Source organism: Notechis scutatus, chromosome 2 (genome assembly GCF_049901735.1).
Source record: "Notechis scutatus isolate UNSWTSFEM ecotype Mainland chromosome 2, rNotScu1.2, whole genome shotgun sequence".
Taxonomy (NCBI): domain Eukaryota; kingdom Metazoa; phylum Chordata; class Lepidosauria; order Squamata; family Elapidae; genus Notechis; species Notechis scutatus.
This window is the reverse complement of record NC_142010.1, coordinates 105516058-105537816: the sequence shown is the minus strand read 5'-3', so window position 1 is coordinate 105537816 and position 21759 is coordinate 105516058. Positions and strand designations below refer to the sequence as shown.

The window sequence follows — 21759 nt, the reverse complement described above, 5'->3', positions numbered from 1 at the left end:
TGGACATCCTGCTGCCAAGTCACTCAGTGGGATTGTTATTGGAACATTTTTGAAGGATGATCATCTGCTTTCCTGGGGCAACTAGGACTGTGATTCATGGAAGATGTGCTTGGCAAACAGAAAGTTTTATATAAGATCCCCCAGAGAGCTGCTGCTAGTCACAATTGATAATATTAGGGTAAAATAACCTGGCTAGATGTTCTGACACAATAGGGCAGCTTCCTGGGTTTCACTAGATTTGTAGATCTGTTACTTGGCAATAGCAATAGCACTTAGACTTATATACTACTTCAAAGTACTTTACAGCCCTAAAAGGTTTACAGAGTCAGCATATTGCTCACAACAATCTGGGTTCCCATTTTACCCACCTCAGAAGGATGGGTGGCTGAGTCAACTTGAGCCTGGTGAGATTTGAACTGCCAAACTGCAGTCAGCCGGCAGTCAGCAGAAGTAGCCTGCAGTACTGCACTCTAACCACTGCACCACCATGGCTCATATATCTACTTATTCCTAGATATATTCACCCTGCATCCTAGACACCACTTGACATCTTGGTACATGAGCCTAGGACATGTCATTTATTTCATCTTTATGGCACATTTAGACAAAACTGTAACAGAACATTTTTTGCAGTTTCTAACTAAAAAAATGTATGTATCAAATGATGAGCGGGGGGATGTTACTATGTCGCTTTGCTTGATTTGTCAAGAAGTATAGCTGCATGATTAACTTTGGAGTTCAAAAAGTTTATCATACTTTTTCCACAGTTCCTGAATGAAAATGGGAGAGTCTATGATCAAAAAAGCTAGTCATGTTTAACAAAATATTCAATTTCTTATTTCCAATATTCCTATGGGGTCTTTATAGGGGCCATTTTCGAATTTAAGATGATGATTTAAACTGCTTTTGGTACTGTATCATGATAGCTTCCCATTTATCTCTTTTTGCAAATTACAATAATCTTAAAATATTAAAATATTGGGTGTAGAGTGAATTGGCCATCAGATCATTGTTCCAAACCCATTGGTGCTCATAGTCTGGTCCATGCTCCTTTTTAACAATCATATATTAAAAACAGAGGCAGGAAAGTTGATTTAAATGATTATTTATGTGAAACAGCTCTGATGTGCACCAGGTTTTTTCCTACCCATTTTTTCCTATGTCACAAATACAGCAACATTTCTTTGTACCCGTAAACTTTATTAAAATATGTGCTTCTTCAGCCTTAAATTAAATTTAAAAAGTATTTTGACTCTTACAGAAATAGCATCAAAGTGAGGAAATTACAATGCAAAGAAGTAACATAAAATAGCACATACAAAGGAAAGAAATTTCCCCTGCCCCATCAATTAAAAAAAGGTATGGGTCTCTCTCTTGGCAGGCTTTAGATAGTTTACCCTATAATGCAGGAAAGAAAAGAAAAATAAAGCAATAACTATCTAAAATAAATAAACTGCATATGATATGTTCTTGAAAAGGAGCTGCAAAATTCACAAAACATAAAATGATACTGCATCTGTTAGCATTTATTGTATCAGTTGTTCTGAAGAGTGTGTAATTTGTTCACCAGTTGACAAGCTGACTTGAAATTTTATTTAGTAACCAACTTGTGAGTATATTGTATATCCTTCTATGGTAAAAAGTAATAATTTCAGAATAATGTTCAAAAGCTGCATCCTTTAGCTTTTCAGCAAGAAAGTTGTTGTAGGTTTACATTCAGAAAAAAAAACAGACATTGTAATCTCCAGTGGTGGAACAAGCTCCTGATTTAACCATTACAGAAAAACAACAACAATACAAATCAGTATTTATCTTTAAGTTGTCTGATGATATTGTTTTAGATAAAGATGACCTTTCAGGCATAAATGTTGGTGAGTGAAGTATAACCTTTGAGAATATTTTCTGATTCTTTTACCGTTCAAAGAGCTGAACATCGCAACTCTATAAAATATATCTTCCATGTTAGAACATTTCAGTTTGATGTCATCTACAGAGATGCAAACACTGCTCCAAGAAAAAACAAGAACATGTTTTCATCTGGAAATCTTCACCCAAATTCTAGGAAATCAGAGAAATAAACTCACAAGATTTATTCAGATATTACAAAACTGCTTTGCCCCAGACTCTGAAAGGACAACAGGCATTCATTTGCTGTAAGATATAATTTCTGACTCATAAGTGTTTCATCATGACACTAAATTGTTTTGCTGGGATATGCTATGCAAGCATGAGAGACACATGCTCACTTGATACATGTCACTTTGAGCTTTTAACAAAAGTGAGAGATGCTTGAAAAAGACAAATTAAGGCTAAGCTAGATGAAGTGGAGTGTCTGTTGGTCATTTGCTTTCAGAATGTGGTACCTGTTAATTTTAATAATCAAGTAAACAAATAGTTTTATCCACACTTTACTTTGCTGCAAGTTATTTCTATCAACTTTTAAGCCTTTTCAGTTCCAACTATGAGGTGAAAGAAAACAGTCTGGAGCAATAGACTGGTGAGAAATACGGGGTTGGAGACAGGAATATTTAGAGTGTTTCTTCAGCATTTACTTTAGCAGTAAAGTAATAGAAATGTAATAAGACATGTATCAGCCACTGTCGCTTCTAGTTTGGCCTTACAAGTGTAACTATGAAGCTGACAGAAATATCAAAAGATGGATCATTCTATGTGGAAAGGTACAATGGTACAAATATTCACAGAGACAATGAGACAATTAATCATTCTAGATCTGTAATTACTGTAGATTGTCATGTCAGCAAACAATTGTCTAGGATTTGGTATAGATGTGCTAGACCAATTAAAAAATCATGTTATAACTTTTATGGTGTAAATTTTAATTGGGAATAATTTCATTGCTCCATGGGTTTTTTTGGGGGTGGGGTGGGGTGGAGAAGGGAACTGTTAGAGGGGAACCATAGATTAAACAGTGCTGTGATTCCTAGTGCTTAGAAGGTTGCAGTGTGGCATACATTTTAGGGAACCTGGAAGTTGAGCCCCAAAAATCCAACATAATAAATGTTGTGCCCATATTGCTGCTGCTAGAGTTTTTGTCTTTCAGAGTCACAGGCACAACAGCTGTTCCAGTAGGTGATAACTTTATTTAGATGAATCATGGACTCAGAAATACCTAAGACATAAAAGTTGGAGATATAGCACAACAAAATATTTTCCTTCTTTGTTGGGGTAGCTATAAAATACTTACTCAAATGTTTTATGGCACAATTTCAGAAAAAGATGAGAGTTGGACATTATGAGCTGAGAGGGAAAGCTATCATGGTTGGTTGGAGGTAGTGACTGATGACCCAATGACCTTTTGAGTTTAAGTGGGAGAGTTGACAGGGAAAATGGCTTTCTTTTTTCCTACTGTTGACTCATCAACTCAGCCCATCTATCACTGGATTGTGGGCAAGGAAATCTGAGCCAATGTAAGGCTTTATGGAGACAACAGGTGGGTGAGTCGGGGGTGGGGGGGTAGATGAGTAAAGCTTTGAAATGCCTTTCAAACTATAATGAAGATATTTTATCTTAATTGGTATGGTTATTGGATCTTCTTTGAGAAAACATCTAGATTTGGGGGGGGGGGGGGGGGCACATGTTTGGACAAGGCCTCACATCACTCTTCAGTAAATGCCTAATGACCCGATCTCAAGGGTATATATTAGCTTTAGTAATACAAACAGAAAAGCATCCTTACTTAGTAAGAAATTAGAATGTATCAACAGAGCCAAAATGTTATCTTCTGTTCCTCACAGCTTTGAATAAAATCTGGTTTCGTGCCAGACAGAGGCTGCTGCCCTAATGTCCTTATTAAGTCACATGAGGATCAAGTGCATAAATAATTCTGTAATGTATACAAAGAATTGAAATGTTTAGTGACCGTTTTTTTTACCCTGAAACTCATTGAAAACCTCTTTTCAGCCACTTCAGCAATGCAGAAGTCTAAATCTAACTCATATGAATTGACCAAGTAGAATAGCTCAAATTGGAAAAATGTCTTTCAATCCTGATTATTTGGTTACCAACATGACCAACTAAAGTTGCTTTAAAAAAAACAAAACATCTGGGCACTGATACTAGAATCCACAGACTGAGGCACCAAATTATTATATAAAAACTTCAAAAATAACATATTGAAAATAAGCGTCTCTGTCTCTGTGAGGTCTCATAGTCAATAGTCCTATCCATAAGTTAAGTGGCAGTCTTCTGGATTTGTGGAACTGGATATCATAAATCTTGAATAACAAAGCAAGTAAATATATGTTTGCATTAAAACAAAAATATTAATTGGAATCACTAGACTTTAGCACAAATATTAGATTTCCATCTCTATTGATATGTACAAAAATATATTTTTTTCCTTTTAATATGATTAAATTACTATTTTTCCAGCCTTAATCCCAGCCAAAGTCATGGCCAGTCATCTGGTAGAACTTCATGTTGAATGGCCGATAGAATTCTCGCAACCTTTGTATTACTTTCTGGTCAATGTCGGGGTGGGTCCGTCCTTTCGTCTTGCCCAGACAGTGGGGTTTGCTGCTGCCTTCAGCCTTTTTCAGGCATGGGAACCCCTTGGTTTTGTTGAAGTAGAAATGTTTATCTGTGATGATCCTCTTGAGGCCCAGAAAGTCCTGGACGCGGCCCAATTCGCCTGCTGGATCACTGATCAGTCTCTCCCCACTGACAAAAAGGATTTGCCCAAGCGGGAAGTACAGGAGCCAATTCTCTAGATGCTTGGCATAAATGCCAATCTGGATGGCACTCCAGGAGGTATCAATCAGGCCCGTAGTCCTATTTTTGAAGGTCAGGCTCTCAAAGGATGGGATGTCTGGCTTCTTGGAAAGGGTTTGTGTGTAGTCAGAAATGGCTCGGGTGACCGGGTCTCTCACCACCACAATGAGCTTGGTGTCCTTCGACATAGAGGAGATGCGAGCTGGTGCTTCCTTAGTGACAAAGTAGCTAGGCGTCTTCTCCATGGTGATCTGGCCATCAAGAGTCCTTGGCATCAATTCCCTAATGAAAAACAGATGAGATAATTTGTAAAGCTTCATATTTATATATGCGTATCTTCAATTCAATCATAGAAAATAATGGAACTCATATATGGGATGTCAGCTATAGGGAAAATCATATTTATATATGCCCATCTTCAACTCAATCATAGAAAATAATGGAACTCATATATGGGATGTCAGCTATGGGGGAAAATTTGGAACATTTGAGCACAATTTTTTTTTAAATGAATAAGGTGTCTTTTGAGTTGAGATCAACTCTTAAAATCTGGTACATTCTAATGGTCTCTCAGGTCAGATTCCACTTAGCTTTTTAAGATCAACAACAGTTAGTGAGTGATACAATATCTTATCAACAAATATTGTATCAGAAAAGATAATTCATGGAAACCTCATTCATAGGAATCCCCATTTGTCCTGTAACATGGAAATATTGGTAAATGGCAGACCAATTGGTGTCTATGTAGATTAGGCCAGAGTCATGAAAATTGAATGGCTTCTCTAATTGAATGGGCATTTGAGAATTACATCCAAATGCAGCACTCTGGTCACTTCCACATCATATTCATTAGCTTACAAATTTGGGAGAATAGAAGGAAGGACTTTTTCAAAGTTTTAAAATATTTAAATGATCTCTGGAAAAAAGTACATATGAAAATTATTCTACAGCAAGAGTCTTGTGAGCTATTATTTTCCTCTTTTTACTATTCAGTTATACAGTACTATATCAAAAGGTCACATCACATTTCAAAATTACTTCATTCTAATATAAGATTATACAGGCAATGCCTTTATCTTGTCATACTATCTAGCTTTGGTTTCCTAAACTCATGAGGCTAAGCATTGGTAGGACCATTTGTTTAAGAGAAAGATCTGCACCTGTTAAAAATAAAGCTCACCTCTCCCCCCAAAATCCCCCAACTGTCCACCATAACTGAGCTCCTCCAAATCAGATTTCCTCTGAAAATTGACCATAAGGTCAGATACAGGCAGGTTGAACTTTATGTACTCTTATGAATAAGAACCATTTACCGAGTAAATAGCAAAGAATGGTTATGTTTACAAGTGGATTTACATGAAGAATTGAACCTTCTAGCTGGCATTTTGGCTGCACAATGATCTGTTTCATACTCTGAAGAAATTAATATTCAGTTTGTTGGCAGACTAAAACCACCAACTATATTGTTGGGAGCCACTAGGAGTGTCGTGCCACAATCCTGGAGAGATTGACTAATTACTTAGGCATCTTCCATAGACATAAGACTGCATGGACTAGTGGCATCTGGATTTAATTGAAAACAAAAATGCCACTAAAAATTATCAGAAATATTTCAGCAAGAGCAATTTTGAAATGCTGTCTGCCCAAACAAATGGGTGTTTGTTATTTTAATGTTTGTAGGCCAGTGGAGGATGTGTCAGCTTAATCACTTATTTAAGGAAGATAACTCCTCTAAAGAGGAGCATTTTTGGCTGCATCTATTAATTTAGCATTCAATGTTGAAATCCATGTTCACTTGCCTATTTCAAAAGTAACTTAGAATATTGAACCTTGCGATTGAAAACTGGGCCAATGTTTCTCATACTGAGGATCATCTCCTATTTGAAAAAAGTCTGTCATACAGTCACAAGCAATGTAGTGACTTATACATAATTACATTATATAGAGCTTTCACTATATAACTGTGTATAAACTGTTGATTGTGTATTAAGCACTAGTTAGATGTGAGGCCAGCAGGTATCTGAGAGTGTGGGAAGCTATGCGGATGACCTTGGAAAAAACTATATAGAATCCATTAAACAGGTGCATAAGCATGCTTTGAGTCCAAAGCCCAGAGAAAAATATTAGAAAGAGACTCAGGCTAGCTATCATCCTGAGTCCCTAGGGTATAAGAGGAAAGGAAGAGAAAATACAATCACTTGCAAAATTTTGTTACCATAGCCTTTCACAATAAAGTATAGTACTAGTTTTCTTGTAAAATCTATTCCCTGATCTGGACAACCTTCTAGGGCTAAAGAAAATTAGTCAAAGCTTTGAGTTGGTCTATCAGTCACATCCAATGAAGTTTACTAACTTGGCATGAAAAGATATTGATGACCGATCTGACCATCTTCATTCCACAAGGACAAACTTCATGGAAATAGCAAATTTATGTATCTTCCCAATGGATTATGGATTTGTTATCCAGGGCATACAGTATGTGCAGTTTAGTTCTGGAATGGGTATTACCCATTAATACTCAAAACCATGCATTCAGCAAGATAGCTGTAGTATATACACACAGCTGCATACAATAGATAGCTCCTCTTAACCTTACACCTTTCATTTCTCTTCACCATGCTGGGGAGTTTTTATTTGTTTGTTGCTTTGCAGTGGCTGATGGTGATTTACTGAATGGAAAATTGTCTATAGACTTTTCAGCTGATGAAGAAAAGAGCAGCAGCAGGCAAGCTTGTAAACAGCACAGATTTAGCTTCCATGTGAATTCCCTTGGGCACATTGAACAAAGAGTGACATATCACCACATACTGGTGCAGCAGACCCATTTCTGAATGCACTCACAAATAGATATATAGTAGTTGTTTATTCTGATCTTTAGTTGCCTTGTCCTTAACCTAGTCATAATTCTCAGAAGTTGGGTTTTTGCCATTAAGTATGTGCCAGAGTAATTCCACCACACAGAGAGAGAGAGAGAGAGAGAGAGAGAGAGAGAGACAGAAACAGAGAGAGACAGAGAGAGACAGAGAGAGACAGAGAGACAGAGAGACAGACAGACAGAGAGAGAGACACACACACATGGACAGAGAAACAGACAGACAGACACACAAACACACACACACACAGAGAGAGACAGAGACAAAGACAGAGACACAGAGAGACACACACACGGGGACAAAGAGACAGAGAGACAGACACACACACAGAGAGAGAGAGAGGGACAGAGAGACAGAGAGACAGACAGACACATTATATCTATATCTATATCTATATCTATATCTATATCTATAGATAGATAGATAGATAGATAGATAGATAGATAGATAGAGACAGAGACAGAGACAGAGAGGGAGGGAGTGTTCTGGCAGAAATTGCAGCCTACAGAATGACACTCAGTTCTCTGTTCAAGTTTGCCAAGTTCCAACAGATGAGGTCTCATTTGTAGAAACAAAATAAACAACATGTATAAACCACACCATACTTTCAGATATTAATTTCTGCAGTTTTGCTAATTAAAAAGATGGTACTTATGGAGTATCTACAGATGTCCTGTCACTATCAATCCAAAGATGTTCTATGGTGACACATATTCAGATTAGAAATAGGAGCAGGGAAAGGTATTGATTCAAATTTCAAGAAGCATCCTCATTCACACATGATCTGGAACACACTCATCCTTCAGTTTTTCACATTTCCCTGGAAGTCTATATCAATGGGTGCATCTGCTATCAGCCATCTCATAATGAAGATTGTGACTTGGATTATAATAAGAATAAGTTAAAAAGTCAAGAAATTAATGAAAGAAAAATAATGTACCTGTGGAACTAAATAAGAGGGAATGAGACAATAGAACTGAATGCAAATGGTGTGGCCATGAAGGATAGAGGAATGCATTTGGGAAAATTAAGCTGTTGGTTTCCTTATCAATGGAAGAGCTACAAAACATGTTAGAAAGAATGAATTGATGTCCACGAGGTTGCTGTAGGTGCATTTAAAAGTACAATCCATAGGTAGGTGATAGCTACACGTTAAGCTACAGTAAATGATGGTAATGAAGGAGATGAGCAGTTTAGAAATATGAAATATAAATAAATAATAGATGAACCCAAATAAGTTTGGTGGAAAATTGTGCAACATACTGAAAGTATGCAATCCAGGGGAAATTATTCTGTTTGATGACATGAATGCATAGGTAGAAATAACACAAGCAAGAACTGTGTACAAAAAATGTGGGGCCATTTACAAATCCAAGAATGATGACTGTTGGTAGTAGAGCTGACATAGCATGGATTAGTTCCCAGATTAGTAAGAACATTACCTCAATAAATCTGTGCTGTAGGACCAAATATCTGTTAATATGGAAAGGCGAGATGAAAAAAACCCTAAAATTTCAACTCTGGGGGACTGATGTGCATTTATTTATAAAATGGTTTGGTTTTTTTGAAATTTGAATTTTAAAAAACTTCAATGTTTTATTCAAAATATGTAGCAGTCTTTGAATGAGTCTTATTTTAATAACTTTTGTCCTTTCCAGCTTCTTTCCCAAAGTTGCATGAACATTTTAACTACCTTTTCATATTTATATTAACCTGGTAGACAATTAGAAATATTTACCTCCATATGTTTGGAAACATTCATCATAATAATTATTTCTGGGTATTCCAAGGAACCAAAGAAAAATGCAAAATCCTAAACTCTTGCAAATGTCCTTGGCTTAGCTTAGCTCTTATAAAAATATGTGAGATTTTTAGAATGCATTTATTAATTTATTTCAAAAAAAGTCTGATTGTTAAAGGAAGTTAAGCAAATTCATACAGTTAATCCCTGGCATACTGGGGCTGTCATGGCTCTTCACATCTTAACACTAAACTTCTTGCAGAAGACAACTGTGACTTTTTGTATTACTTACAACCATCCTCTAGAGAAAAAATCAAATCAGCCACAGAATAAGGTTTTCTTTTTTCTTTTATATGGCAAGTCATGCTCTGGATTTGGTTTTGTCCATTGGACAGGAGGAAGATGTTCCAAAAGTGGGGAAGTTTATATCTGTTTTCTTGGTATACTATTTCACTGAGATTTAGGCTTGCAGTGACTATTGTTTTCTGCAGGAATGGAGTGGTCCATCCCAAAAGGTTCCAGGGATTTTGGGGCTAGTATGGCTGGTCAAACATTTGGTTGCCCTATGGAATGCAAAGAACAGAGGGCAACAGTGCAGAGTGAGTTCATTTCCTGAGTGTACATCTCAGAGGAGGACAATGAAACAAGGTTTTCCCCCAGCCTGTTATTTCATAACATATAGATCAGTCAGCTACAGCTTTATACTATAGAGTCAAGAAACGATTGAGTGGTATGGTTATTAGACCGAGTTATGACATGCATGACATTATTGCTAATTACTCTTTGACTAAAAACTTTGTTTTGATTCTTCTAGCTCCCATTTTCTGCCAGGAAAGTGTACACAACAGAACTCTCCAGAAAGCAACCTAGCCAGACATGATGTAGTTAGTTAGGTGTGGTTTTTCAGCAGATGCTTTGCTGCTCAGATGACAGTGTGTTAAATATGAAAGCTGTTTGTTAATGCAGAGTTATCAAGGTTGTGGGTTTGTTATTTTTTACATATGTGGGCAGGAGGAAATAAAATGAAAACATGTTCCCACCAACACTGTGAGTCAACAACACTCTAAAAAGGAAGAAAAAGGGGTGAAGGTAGGCAGATCTGATGAAAGCCTCAATTCACCATGGATCATGCTTCCTGGTGCCTTTGCTATTACCTCAGAGGCTTCGCTGCTTTCAGAATTTGTTCATTTGTGCATAATGTATATTGCAAGTAACACACACAAATGCCAAGATTATAGTGTCTATTTAGGAGATGAAATCAAAAGATTTTTCAGTTTCTAAATAGATAGATGACCGTCTGGGCAAATATCTGAAGATGACTCCCACATATTATGATGGCTGGTTGCATATAAACTAAGTATGTGTGTGTGTGTGTGAGAGAGAAAATGTGTGTGTGTGTGTATTTGCATAGACAAAACCACACAGAACCACAGACATATATAATTACAGTGCAGTTCTATCCTTGTTTAAACATAAACAAATGTCACAGATGTCACATTATTTCATTCAGTGATCTCATTTGAAGCTGTATTCCCATTTCAACTTTGCAGATAAGATAAAAAAGTCTTTCTAAGAACTAATCAGATTGGGGCTCTGCACAGCCAAGGTAGAGGGTGTGGATCTTCTCATTGATCTCCACTTCACTGAGCTCTTCCTCCATCTTTACAAATTATTTCTACCTAAGTAAACTCTATTTTGTGTTCCTATTGCCTCCCCTTTTGGAGGGGGCTAATGGTAGAACAACATCATTGAAGAAAAGCCAGGAAAATCAGAAGATAAATCATGCAACCGGGATAGTCCTGCATGCCTTATATATTCATTGAGCTGACTGTAACAAGGCAAATGAAATGAGATTTGAGGTTTCAGGGAAACAGGAGTGTTTATAGTGTATGATTAAAAAAAGAAAGTCAAGTTCACAAGTGCATTGGTGAAATGAAGTTTTATGTGTGCCACACAAATACAAAAACCTACTGAAATTTCTATTAAATCATTGCAGTCTCCATCTTGATTTTTACTGGACTCTACAGACATTTTGATGGAAAACTTTTGAAACTAAGAAATCTGTATTGAGTCAACCTACAGTTATTATGGTGACTTATGACAGCACTAAGAAAAAAGGAAATGCTCTCAGACTACCTGTAAGCATATAGTGAACTAAATACCCGTAAAGGAACAGGGACAGTATTATAGGGGAGAACACTGACCAGAGGACAGGTTCTGGATGACAAAATCTGTCCAGACAAAGAAAAGACTGTGTGATTGCCCACATGTATTCCAAAAAGCTCTCATGAGCAAGAACTGAAAAGTTTATGTTGGCTGGTAAATTGAGTGGCTGGGGTTGAGGCATTTCATTTATATTCAGAATTGTAATGTGGCTTATGTGGACATAAAGCATGGCTATGCCTCATTTCTTAATCACCTTTTCAATTACTTTTTAATTGCTTTTTAAACATTAAAAACATTTGGAATGACAAGGTTGATGACATTCATTGGGTGAGTCTCCTTCAATCCTTAACAAAATAAAAATTAGTGCAACTTAAAGGATTTAGAAATGTTGGGGAATAAATGGCAAAAGAGTGATTAGAGTATTATTTCTGAAAAGTTATAAATATACTAAGGGTGTAGGTTGATTTGAAATAGGATTTTCAAATTAATAGAATAGATCCTTCCCAGGCGAAAATGGCTGTGTTTTGATTTAAAAAAAAATAGAAGGAAAATTAAACTGGCTGATATTTTAATACTTAAAAGGGAGAGTGACTTGGATAATTTTCCTATATTGGATATACAAAGGAAACCTGTTAAAATTTGATGAAAAGAATAGATATAAAGATTTAGGGCATTGTTTGAAGAGATTAAAGATCAAAATTGTAAAAAGCAAAGGGAAAGAATATAAAGTGGATTTATTTGATCAGGGTTAAAATAGTTGATGTTATTCTAGAATCACTAAATGGACGTTTCTTTATCATCCTGGACTGAGTGATGTGGACTTAAGGATCTGAGAATTCCTTTAGAGATGAAGGTGGAATATTTCTTTTTTGTTATATTGTAATATTTTCTATTCTTTCATTCACATTGCTCTTTTTCTTCCTTTTTTCCATTCTGCACTTTTGATTTTTTTCCTATTTTTTATTTGTTGTAGTCTGTATTACATTTGATTTATACAACTGTAACATTTAATAAAACTAATTGGGAAAAAAAATCGGGAAGGCAATGGTATCCTAGCTTTGATCTTATTAGCAAGTAAGGATCCTTTTCAGATAAATCCCAAATCATTATTTTAAAGATTTGTTTTAAAAAGGCAGTTTCCCTCCACAGAGAAATGTCTGAATCCAAGTGATTCAATTAACAATCATAGCCCTGATCCAGAGTTTCCTGAGTATGCCAACTAATATTAGGAAACATCACAACTATAATCTGTTACTTACTGCATATGTGCTCTATTCATCATATTTAGTATTATTACAATTAATTTGTTATTAATTACTAGTATTCATAAAGCTTTTTCCAACACTGACAGCTGGCAAGTTGATTGACAGTAAAAGCAAAATAAAAATATTCACAATTAAAAAAGAGAAGGAAAAAGGGAAGTACTCTGATTTAGATGAAGCCTAGAAAACCAGCTAATTATTCTCTTTTGGAAAGGCATCATTTGCTTTCCAGAATAAACCTGAACCAAATCTGTATTTCCACTCAAACAATTTATGAAAGAATAAAATGTTTTGGTTCCATAAGAATTGGGATTAATTAGAGGGAAAGTCCATTTCTGTGTAATAAATTTTGTAGCCTTTTCACCTCTGTTATTTAATGACACTGTGTCTTCCTGTTTGAAAATTTCACACAAACAGTCTACTGTGCATTAAGACAACCGTCATTCTATTTGGTAAAAGAAACAGAACTTGATATGACAATTTTTGGCTAGGCTGGGGCAAATGTGGCATTTGTTATGATGAATCCCAAGATGCACAGCAAGGCTCTGGCCCAAAGACCTTAAAGTAATAAGACCTAAATCAGGAAATGGTCTCCAGGAGAAGGTTTCTTATGACAACACAGTTTGCTTTTAAGTTTCACTAAAGTCAGTTTGCCACCCTGGTAGAACTGACCACAATCTGTTGGTTATGGCCACAATCCACTGTGGCATTCTAAACACACTTTGCTGAAAGTTCCTGAAGAAATATAATGGAAGTGTGTGCACGGGAACACTGCTTTAAAGTGATGATTTGAGGGAAATTAGTGCCCAATCTTAATCTATTCAACATTTCAAGCAGTATGGAAACCAACCTTTAAAAACAGGCGTTGGTGGTTCCAATAAATCTCTCTGGTGGGTAGTGAATGAACTGTTTAGAAATTGGTTCAATGCAGTCAACTGTCACATGCTGAACAAGTAAAATTAAATCTCACTGCTTCTTTGGAAAACCACATCTCTTCTTTGTGGAGCATTGATTTCAAAAGTCACATCCAATTTTGCAACATAGCTGTAAAAAGAAAACATTTATGTCTGGAGTTGCCCCATGTTTACCCTGAAAGAAAATGGCAGAAATAGCTCCCTCTGACCTCTTTGCTCATACATCACATCCTTTGTTAAGATCAATACGGATTTCTTTGCTGGAGCATCCAGCAAGCAAGCAGTCACTGCAGTGTTTTTCCATCCCCTAGAAGAAGTTTCTGGACATGAATTCTGCCTATTTCTTTAGCTTCCTCGCAACTCCACAAAATGCCTGTGGTTTTTAGTCAGGGAGGTTTCACATGTTGAATGACTTTGCAGTTCATTTAGATCTCTCACTTGCTGGGTACTATTCAACAGTAGTTCTTTAACAGCATTTTTTTTCCTCAGGTCAGAGTAAAATGCAAACAGGGATTTGAACTTACATTTGCATTTGCAAACTGGTCCCTGTGTTAGTTCCAGTAACTGGCACAATCTCATTTGGTATTCTATTAGAATTCTTCAGGTAGGCACTGAATAACAAAAACAGAGGCTGGGGTAAGGGTGTGTAGAGGGACTCAGATTATTCAAAGTGGTTGGTCAAATATCAGAGTAAAGGATTGATTTGACCCAGTTCAGCATATCTGCTAGAAGTGCAAAATGGACTATGGCTAGGATACCATCTTATATAGCTTTCTCCAAACTGGCTACAGTGTATGAATTTCAACTTCTAAAATTTCCTAGCCAATATGTCTATGGGGAGTTGGTCTCTATTTGAAATGTGTGCTGGTTGGGAAAGATTTTGCAACATTCTGTTTGATTATCCACCATCCCCAATAATCTTTATTATGGGACAGAGATTCCAATCTCCTTAGGAAAGGGGGAGCTTGATCTAAAACTTTTGGAAGTCACCAGGATACTTGCCTCATCTTATACCAACTTCATAAAATAATGAATGATACCAAGAAATCGCACATCAAACTCTTGGCAGTTGAAACTGGGTAAAGTGAAACAGATTATGGCAAGAGCCATGGTGGCACAGTAGTTAGAATGCAGTATTATGGGTTAACTCAGCCAACTGCCAAGAGTTTGATCCTCACTGGCTCAAGATTGACTCAACCTTTCACCCTTCCAAGGTCAGTAAAATGAGGACCCAGATTGTTGGGGGCAATATTCTGACTCTGTAAACTGCTTAGGCACCATGAAGCAGTAAAAAAGTCTAAGTGCTATTGCTATATCTGTCATAAGCTTCAGGAAGATGTTATTTGAAAGGCTGATCTAGAACATTCCCCCACACCTCCAAAAAATCCTACCTGTCCCATTCAAATCTGACTTAAACTTTTTTTTTTTGAAAATTTTATTTGGATTTTCACAAAAAAAAAAAACCCATAATACAAATAAAACATCTTTTTTGAAAATAGCATGGTCCCGGGTTATCACTTCTTCAAACAGACACAAACTCAATTTCATGCTCATTTTTGTGTTCTATTCCATATCTTATTACTGTTTTACATTTTCTACATAGTTTTTCCCCTCTTTTAATTTTCCCAGCTTTATTTTGATCATCTCATCTCATCTCAATTCAAATCATTATATTTATACTTTTGTCTGTCCTGTTTCAATTTCATATTATCTTTTCTCATTAAACAAATTTTTCCCTGTAGTTACTAATTGGAATATGACAACTTTATATCTTTTAATTTCATCCATTCAACTCTTATTTAAGCTTCAATGTATACCTTTAAGATTATAACATTCAGTATAATACATAACTTCCAATCAAATTCTGCTTGGTACATTCTTAAGATACACACTATATTCTTAAAAAGAGATTATATATATATGTAAATAAAGCACTCATTCCATTCCAATTCAATTCTATCATTAATATTCATTAAAATCTTAACATCTTTAACATTTCTTTTCAATTAAATATCATACTTCCTTGGGAACACTTATAAACTTTCCATAATTAATTCCCCCCCCCCATATTTCTCTTCACTTATATTTTATAAATCATTAATAATTAAAATGTTCCCATCCTTTCCTAATTTAATTCTCTGATTCACTTCATTTCATTTATTTATTAACAAACATTCCACTAGATTATGATAAATATTTTATCCATCATTTTAATCATATTTTCTAAAATTATTTCTATTTGTAATATAACAATACTATCTTGTGTACCTTTGCAGAATCCCTTTTACAATTAAGTTTTCACCCATTATCTCTAAACAGGCTTATATACTTTTAATTCTTATACCTTTCCCCTATTTCTCTGCATCTTTTCTGTCCTTTATAACTTATTTTCCTTTCCTTCTTCCCCCTCTTCTTCTCCCTCCCCTTTTTACCCCCTTGTCTCTCTACTTCTAATTCTCTCTTCTGTAATCCCCTCTTCTGTTGTTTTCTAATATTATGCTTATTTTTCAAACTATTCTTTTTTTAATTGTTTTTTCAAATCTTAAATTTTTCATTCTCTTTTCCCCCTTTCCTTTTTCCCCCCACATAAAATTACTTGATCATTAAAGATGGCTCCTTCCTTGTCCCAGTCTTCTTGTTCTGCAAGCGTTTCTTGTTGTTTCTCATAGTTCCAGATCTCCATTTCTAAGAGTTGAAATACGAAGCCAAAAGAACCTCTCCCTTCTTGTGCATCTTCTTTGTACTTTTTAAGTTCCATTTTCAGTTCTTCTAAAAGTGGTGCCATTTTAAACACTTTTAAACAACCACCCAATTGATTTTAGTCATTTAAATGCAATAACCAAAAATCCAAAGATCACCAAGTAATCCAAATAATCCAAAGCTATTTCTTCTTGCTTCTTTTTTCCATTTTCTCTTCCTGGGGTTCTATTATTTTGTTGCCAAGTTTCAGTTAAAATGTATCTTTTAGGAATCTTGTTGAGGTTTCACTGTAAATTCCTTTTAGTTCCAGGCAGTCTCCTCCATTTTTCCAGATCCTGCCCTTTTATTCTTTTTCTCTCCTTTCCTGCTTTTAAAAGCTTTTAAGTATCCAGAAATCTTTATTATCCCTTTGACATTTTATTTTCAGCTTAAATGCCTATTGATGTCAAAGTGGATTTTTTTTTCAATTTCTTGCTTAAGTCTCTTAGCTGTCAGTATAGGGAAGGGAAGAAAAAAAAAGCCAAATCCTTTCCCTTTTCTCTCTCCTTCACTGCTTCAAAATCTTCTTTGGGAACAATGTTATTTTTTTTTTATAGTTTAAATTCCAGGGTACCTTACATTGTTGCTTTTGCAGTTTAACCCAGTCAACCAAAACTTTCTCTTCTTATCTTCCTCCTGCACATTCTTTTCCGGTCAAGTTCTTCTTTGAGGTGGCCATTTCTGACCACCGCTGCAACCACCTTCAGGAAAGGGAGTAATGGCCAGCTGAGGAGGAGAGATGCGGCTCTCCTCAACTCTGCTGGCAGTCTCCCCCCTCTTCACCACCTCTACGGGGTGGCTTAGCCCCGAAACCAGCCAGCTCGGGGTGCTCCGGTGGCGAGCACGGATCGAAACCATGCACGATCGCGATTTCAGTCTGTCAGCGAAGGAACTCAAACCGGAAGTCCGACTTAAACTTAAAGAACCATAAAAAAGGAAGTGCAAGTCTTGAATATGCTTATCTTCACCGGCAATGCAGATTACATATTTATACCATAGTTTTGCCATTATGACAAGATGCTTTTCCTTTTAAATCATAATTTTTGTTTTCAAATTAGCATGTGCAGGTTTTATAGACATATTTGCTTCTTGGCCCCATTTTTTTTTAAAATAAATGAATAAATTGCCACCTTATGTACTTGTCTCTTTTGTGCAAAGCATCCTGTAAGATTTACCTATTGTCAGCAAGTCTTTAGCTCAATCTTTTATTTATTATCAACAATAAAACTATGCAGTGTAAAGAATCTGTGCTTGAAGTCTGAAACTGGCTCTAAAGCTGCCTTGATCACACAAAGCCTGCTAGTTTTCTTCCTCCACTGAGATTTATTTGAGCAATGCCAATACTGCAGTTCTGTGGAACTTGAGGTCAATCTGTTTTCCAACTAATGAGAGTGTTTTCTTCACTCCACCTCCTAAACTGAAGCCAATCTGCCTTCTGAGCTTCAGTGTCCTATTTGTGGGGAAGGTATCTCTCCTTCCTCCTAAGCACCTCCCAATGTTACAACATGCAGCCATGCTTGCAGCTATTGAGAAAAGTGACAAGTTGCAAACATGCCAACACCTGGTGCAATCGCTATTCACAGGGATAGGTAAATGCAACAGAGCAAATGTGACTTTACAGTTTCAGGGCTTTCGCTTTGAGGAGCTGCTCAGTTTTAGTTTCTGTCGTTTGGTGGCTTGTTATTGGAAAACAACCAGACAAACGTCCACAACATGAAGAGATTTGGGGATGAGTTTGGGTCTTAGCAATTTATTTTCTTTCTATTTTGTGTGGAATAGAAGCGAGACAATGAGTTTGCCATGCTGAGACCTCTGATGGCTCAGGGGACAGGGCGCTGATTGAATGCCATTCCTTGTAGCTCCAATTTGTCAGCTGAAAGGAACATTGATTGGTTCATGATGACCTTGGCATGTTTTCAGTAATCTGAGTTTGGCAAAAGTGAGGATGTTTCTGGGTTGGCTTTAGACTTCTTGGGAGAGTTTGATGAGTGATCATGGTAGCTTGTTAGCTTAAATGAGAAGAAAGAGCGATAATCAAATTCAGCTTTTTCTCCCATCTCTGTTTTGACAATAAAACATCTTTTTGAGGGCATAGAGTGAGTTTAAGAATAGTGCAAAATGTTCAGAAGAAAGCAATGTAAGTGGTTTCACTGAATGAAAAACAGAATTGCAGTGAAGTACCCAACTTATTCTTGACACATCAGTGAGTAATGCTTTCCACTCTTTTCTAATGAAAACACCTTTGTGTTCAAGGTCTTCAGCATACATGCTTAGCTGAATCAGAATCAAGTCCTTACATCACATCAACTATGCTTGTCAGAAAAATAACATCCTTGCTATTATTTAAAAGTGGAGGGGTTTACATGAACTGACTCCTCGATGTTTTTCCAAAAAGAAAAAAAAAAAACAGGCAACAAGAAGAAATGATAGCTAAACTGAGCTGTATTCTAACAGTAATAATCCATATATTTCTATACTCAGAGATATGCATTGCCTAATTCAGGAGTGTCAAACTGGATTTCTTTGAGGGCTGGATCAGCATTGCAATTGTCCTCCGTGGGCCGGCCAGGGGAGGAGACAGTATGGATGCCTCCTGCAGCACCCTGCTGGCCAAAACGAAGCATGAGGGTCTCACATATCCCCCACACTCCATTTTCAGCTTGGACGGTCTCCTACAGCACCCTGCCAGCCAAAATGGGGCACGGGAGCCTCACACATCTCCACACACCCTGTTTTCAGCCTGGACAGCCTTCTGAAGTACCCTGCCAGCAAAAATTGGGTGTGGGGGCCTTACACGTCCCCCCACACCCCGTTTTTAGCCTGGATGGCCTCCTGCAGCACCCTGCCAGCCAAAATGGGGCACGGGGGGCATTTTGGCTGCCAGAGACAGCAAAGGAATATTTCCAGGGTGGCCCCACAGGCTAGATTTAAGTATCCCATGGGCTGGATTTGGCCCACAGGCCTTGAGTTTGACACCTGTGGCCTAATTCAATAGAACTTGCTCCTAATTAATTAACTTATTTCATTTATTTAAAATATTGATAAAGCCACCCTGAGTTGATTAGAATGTAGGTGGCTATATAAATGCTTTAAATAAATACAATAAATGTGGTAAACATGAGTAGTGTTACCTTAGGAAACCTCATTGCTTTTCAATGCTGTGTTAGTTTTAATTCTGAGCTCACCCCTTCATTATATTAAAGTACCTTCTTGTGGTCTTTAGACAAATTCTACTTTAAGTAAAAATAATAAGATTTTCTTAAATTTCATCTCCGAGAATGGAATTATAGGATGGCATCAAATTTTTGAATGGTCACCTTAAAAGGAAATTTTATTCTCCATAGAAATCTGGTGTTGAAAGGCAAATGGGTCAGCCTATCTCTAAATGCCCAAGGAAGACATTATGCATGCCACACACCCTGATTCAGAAAATAGCAATGAAGCCCTGAATGGAAGTCTCAATATTCAATGGGAATCTGCCTTTTTTTTTGCAACTTGTCCATTAATCCATGACTTGCAGGAACATGACTATGCTTATTAACACATGAAAATCTTATTTGAACAAACAGCAGTCAAATATTCTAACAAAACTAAGATATATAAGAAGTGTGACTCTAGCCTTCTCTCCTGTGGACAGCTAGCTGGATTCCAGTTCAGATCCTGTTTACATTACCCAGTTCTTTGGTAGGCAATCTGAAGAAAGTGAGAAATAAGACATTTGGAGGTGTAATTTTCCAACCTTGATGCCCACAGCTCCTGGAACCAAGTGGTTAACATTCTTTTGATAAACATTTAACAGAGAAAGGAAAATATTTTTGTTTCCCTAGAGCAGAGGTGTCAAACTCAAGGCCCGGGAGCTGAATCTGGCCCATGGGGTGCATAGATCTGGCTTGTGGGACCACCTTGGAAATAGCAAAGGACTGTCCTGCAGTGCCTCTGCCAGCAAAAATGGAGCTTGTGAGTGGCCACTCAAAGCTCCGATTTCACTTGCAGAGGGTTGCAGGAGGCCGTTGCAGCCGAAAACACACCTCAGGAGCCCGTTTTAATTGGCAGAACATTCGGGCCACCACAGATGCTCCCACCAACACAAGTGACATGCCCACCCTGGCCACGCCCACCTCAGCCCCCCCCCCCGAGGTCAAACACAACCCTGATGTGGCCCTCAATGAAATCAAGTTTGACACCCTTGCCCTAGGGAGACATTTGAGGGGACATAGGGTAGACTGCATGTATAGCTTCAGCAAGTGATGTCTGTTCAGTCACACAGACTTGAAGGAGTACCTAAAATACTTGTTAAAAACTGAAAAGTCACAGTGTCTGCTGGAAAATAAAACTTGACTGATTAAAATTCCTAAGTAAAACATCTTTTTCCGATTCTAAAATCAAACAGATCTAACCACCGATCTGAAAATCCACTGATGTGGCTGAGGCTTTAGCAGACATTTTTATGGGAGAGGATGCCTCCGTTTATTCCTGCAGGTCTCAGTATTTATATATCTCATTACATCTGCAGCTTGTGGCATCTGTTTCTATGCGCTGTCTGTCAAGCTGCATCTTATCACAGAAATGCTCCCCGTTTTCTGCTCAGCGATTTTGCTTCTCCTTTTACCTCACTGATAAGTAACCTGATGCTTATTCTGAGCCCCTTTTAAATTACAAAGTAAAATAGAGACAAAGCTAAGCAGGCAAGCTGGAAAAGGAAGAAGAAAGAGTGCTATGACCTGCTAGGGATCTCTGATCAGCATGCTCAATGTAACAGAAGCAAACCTGTTGCATAATACCAGAATGTATGGACAGCGTATATGGAAAATGGCTTTGTTGTATCCAAGCAGAACATCCGGATTCAGTCATAGCTTTGCTCCATATAGCATCAACCTTGTATATGTGTGTTATGTATGGGTATGGGTAGATACCAGAGGTTCAGCAGGTTCTGACCAGTTCTGGAGAACTGGTAGTGGAAAATTTGAGTAGAGAATCAGCAAAAATCACCTCTGACTAGCCCCGCCCCCATCTATTCTCTGCCTCCCGAGTCCCAGCTGATTGGCTGGGTCTTCTTTTGTTCCCCTGCATAGGACAACAGAGCTGGAAAGCAGGTTAGTGGGGTGGGGAGGTAATGGAGATTTTGCAGTATCCTTCCCTTGCCTCACCCACCAAGCCAAGCCAAGCCCACAGAACCGGTAGTAAAAAAAAATTAATCCCACTACTGGTAGATACATACTTTCTTTTGAGAGCAGGCAACATAATTTAATTTTTAATGTGGGCCAGCATGCTTACAGTAAAAAATGACAATAAATCTTATTATCTTATCTTATCCTGTCCTATCCTATCCTATC

At 37.3% G+C, this 21759-nt stretch overlaps 1 protein-coding gene across 1 annotated transcript in view; it reads right to left on the bottom strand.

The window, feature by feature from the left end:
* Positions 1-1179: 1179 nt before the first annotated feature.
* The window catches only part of LOC113412151 (heparan sulfate glucosamine 3-O-sulfotransferase 3A1), an 89784-nt gene continuing 69204 nt past the window's right edge, over positions 1180-21759 (bottom strand). Inside the window, exon 2 of the mRNA XM_026667610.2 lies at positions 1180-5013. Coding sequence (XP_026523395.2) covers positions 4395-5013 — 619 coding nt within the window. The 3' untranslated portion in view covers positions 1180-4394. The remainder of the gene's footprint in view (positions 5014-21759) is intronic.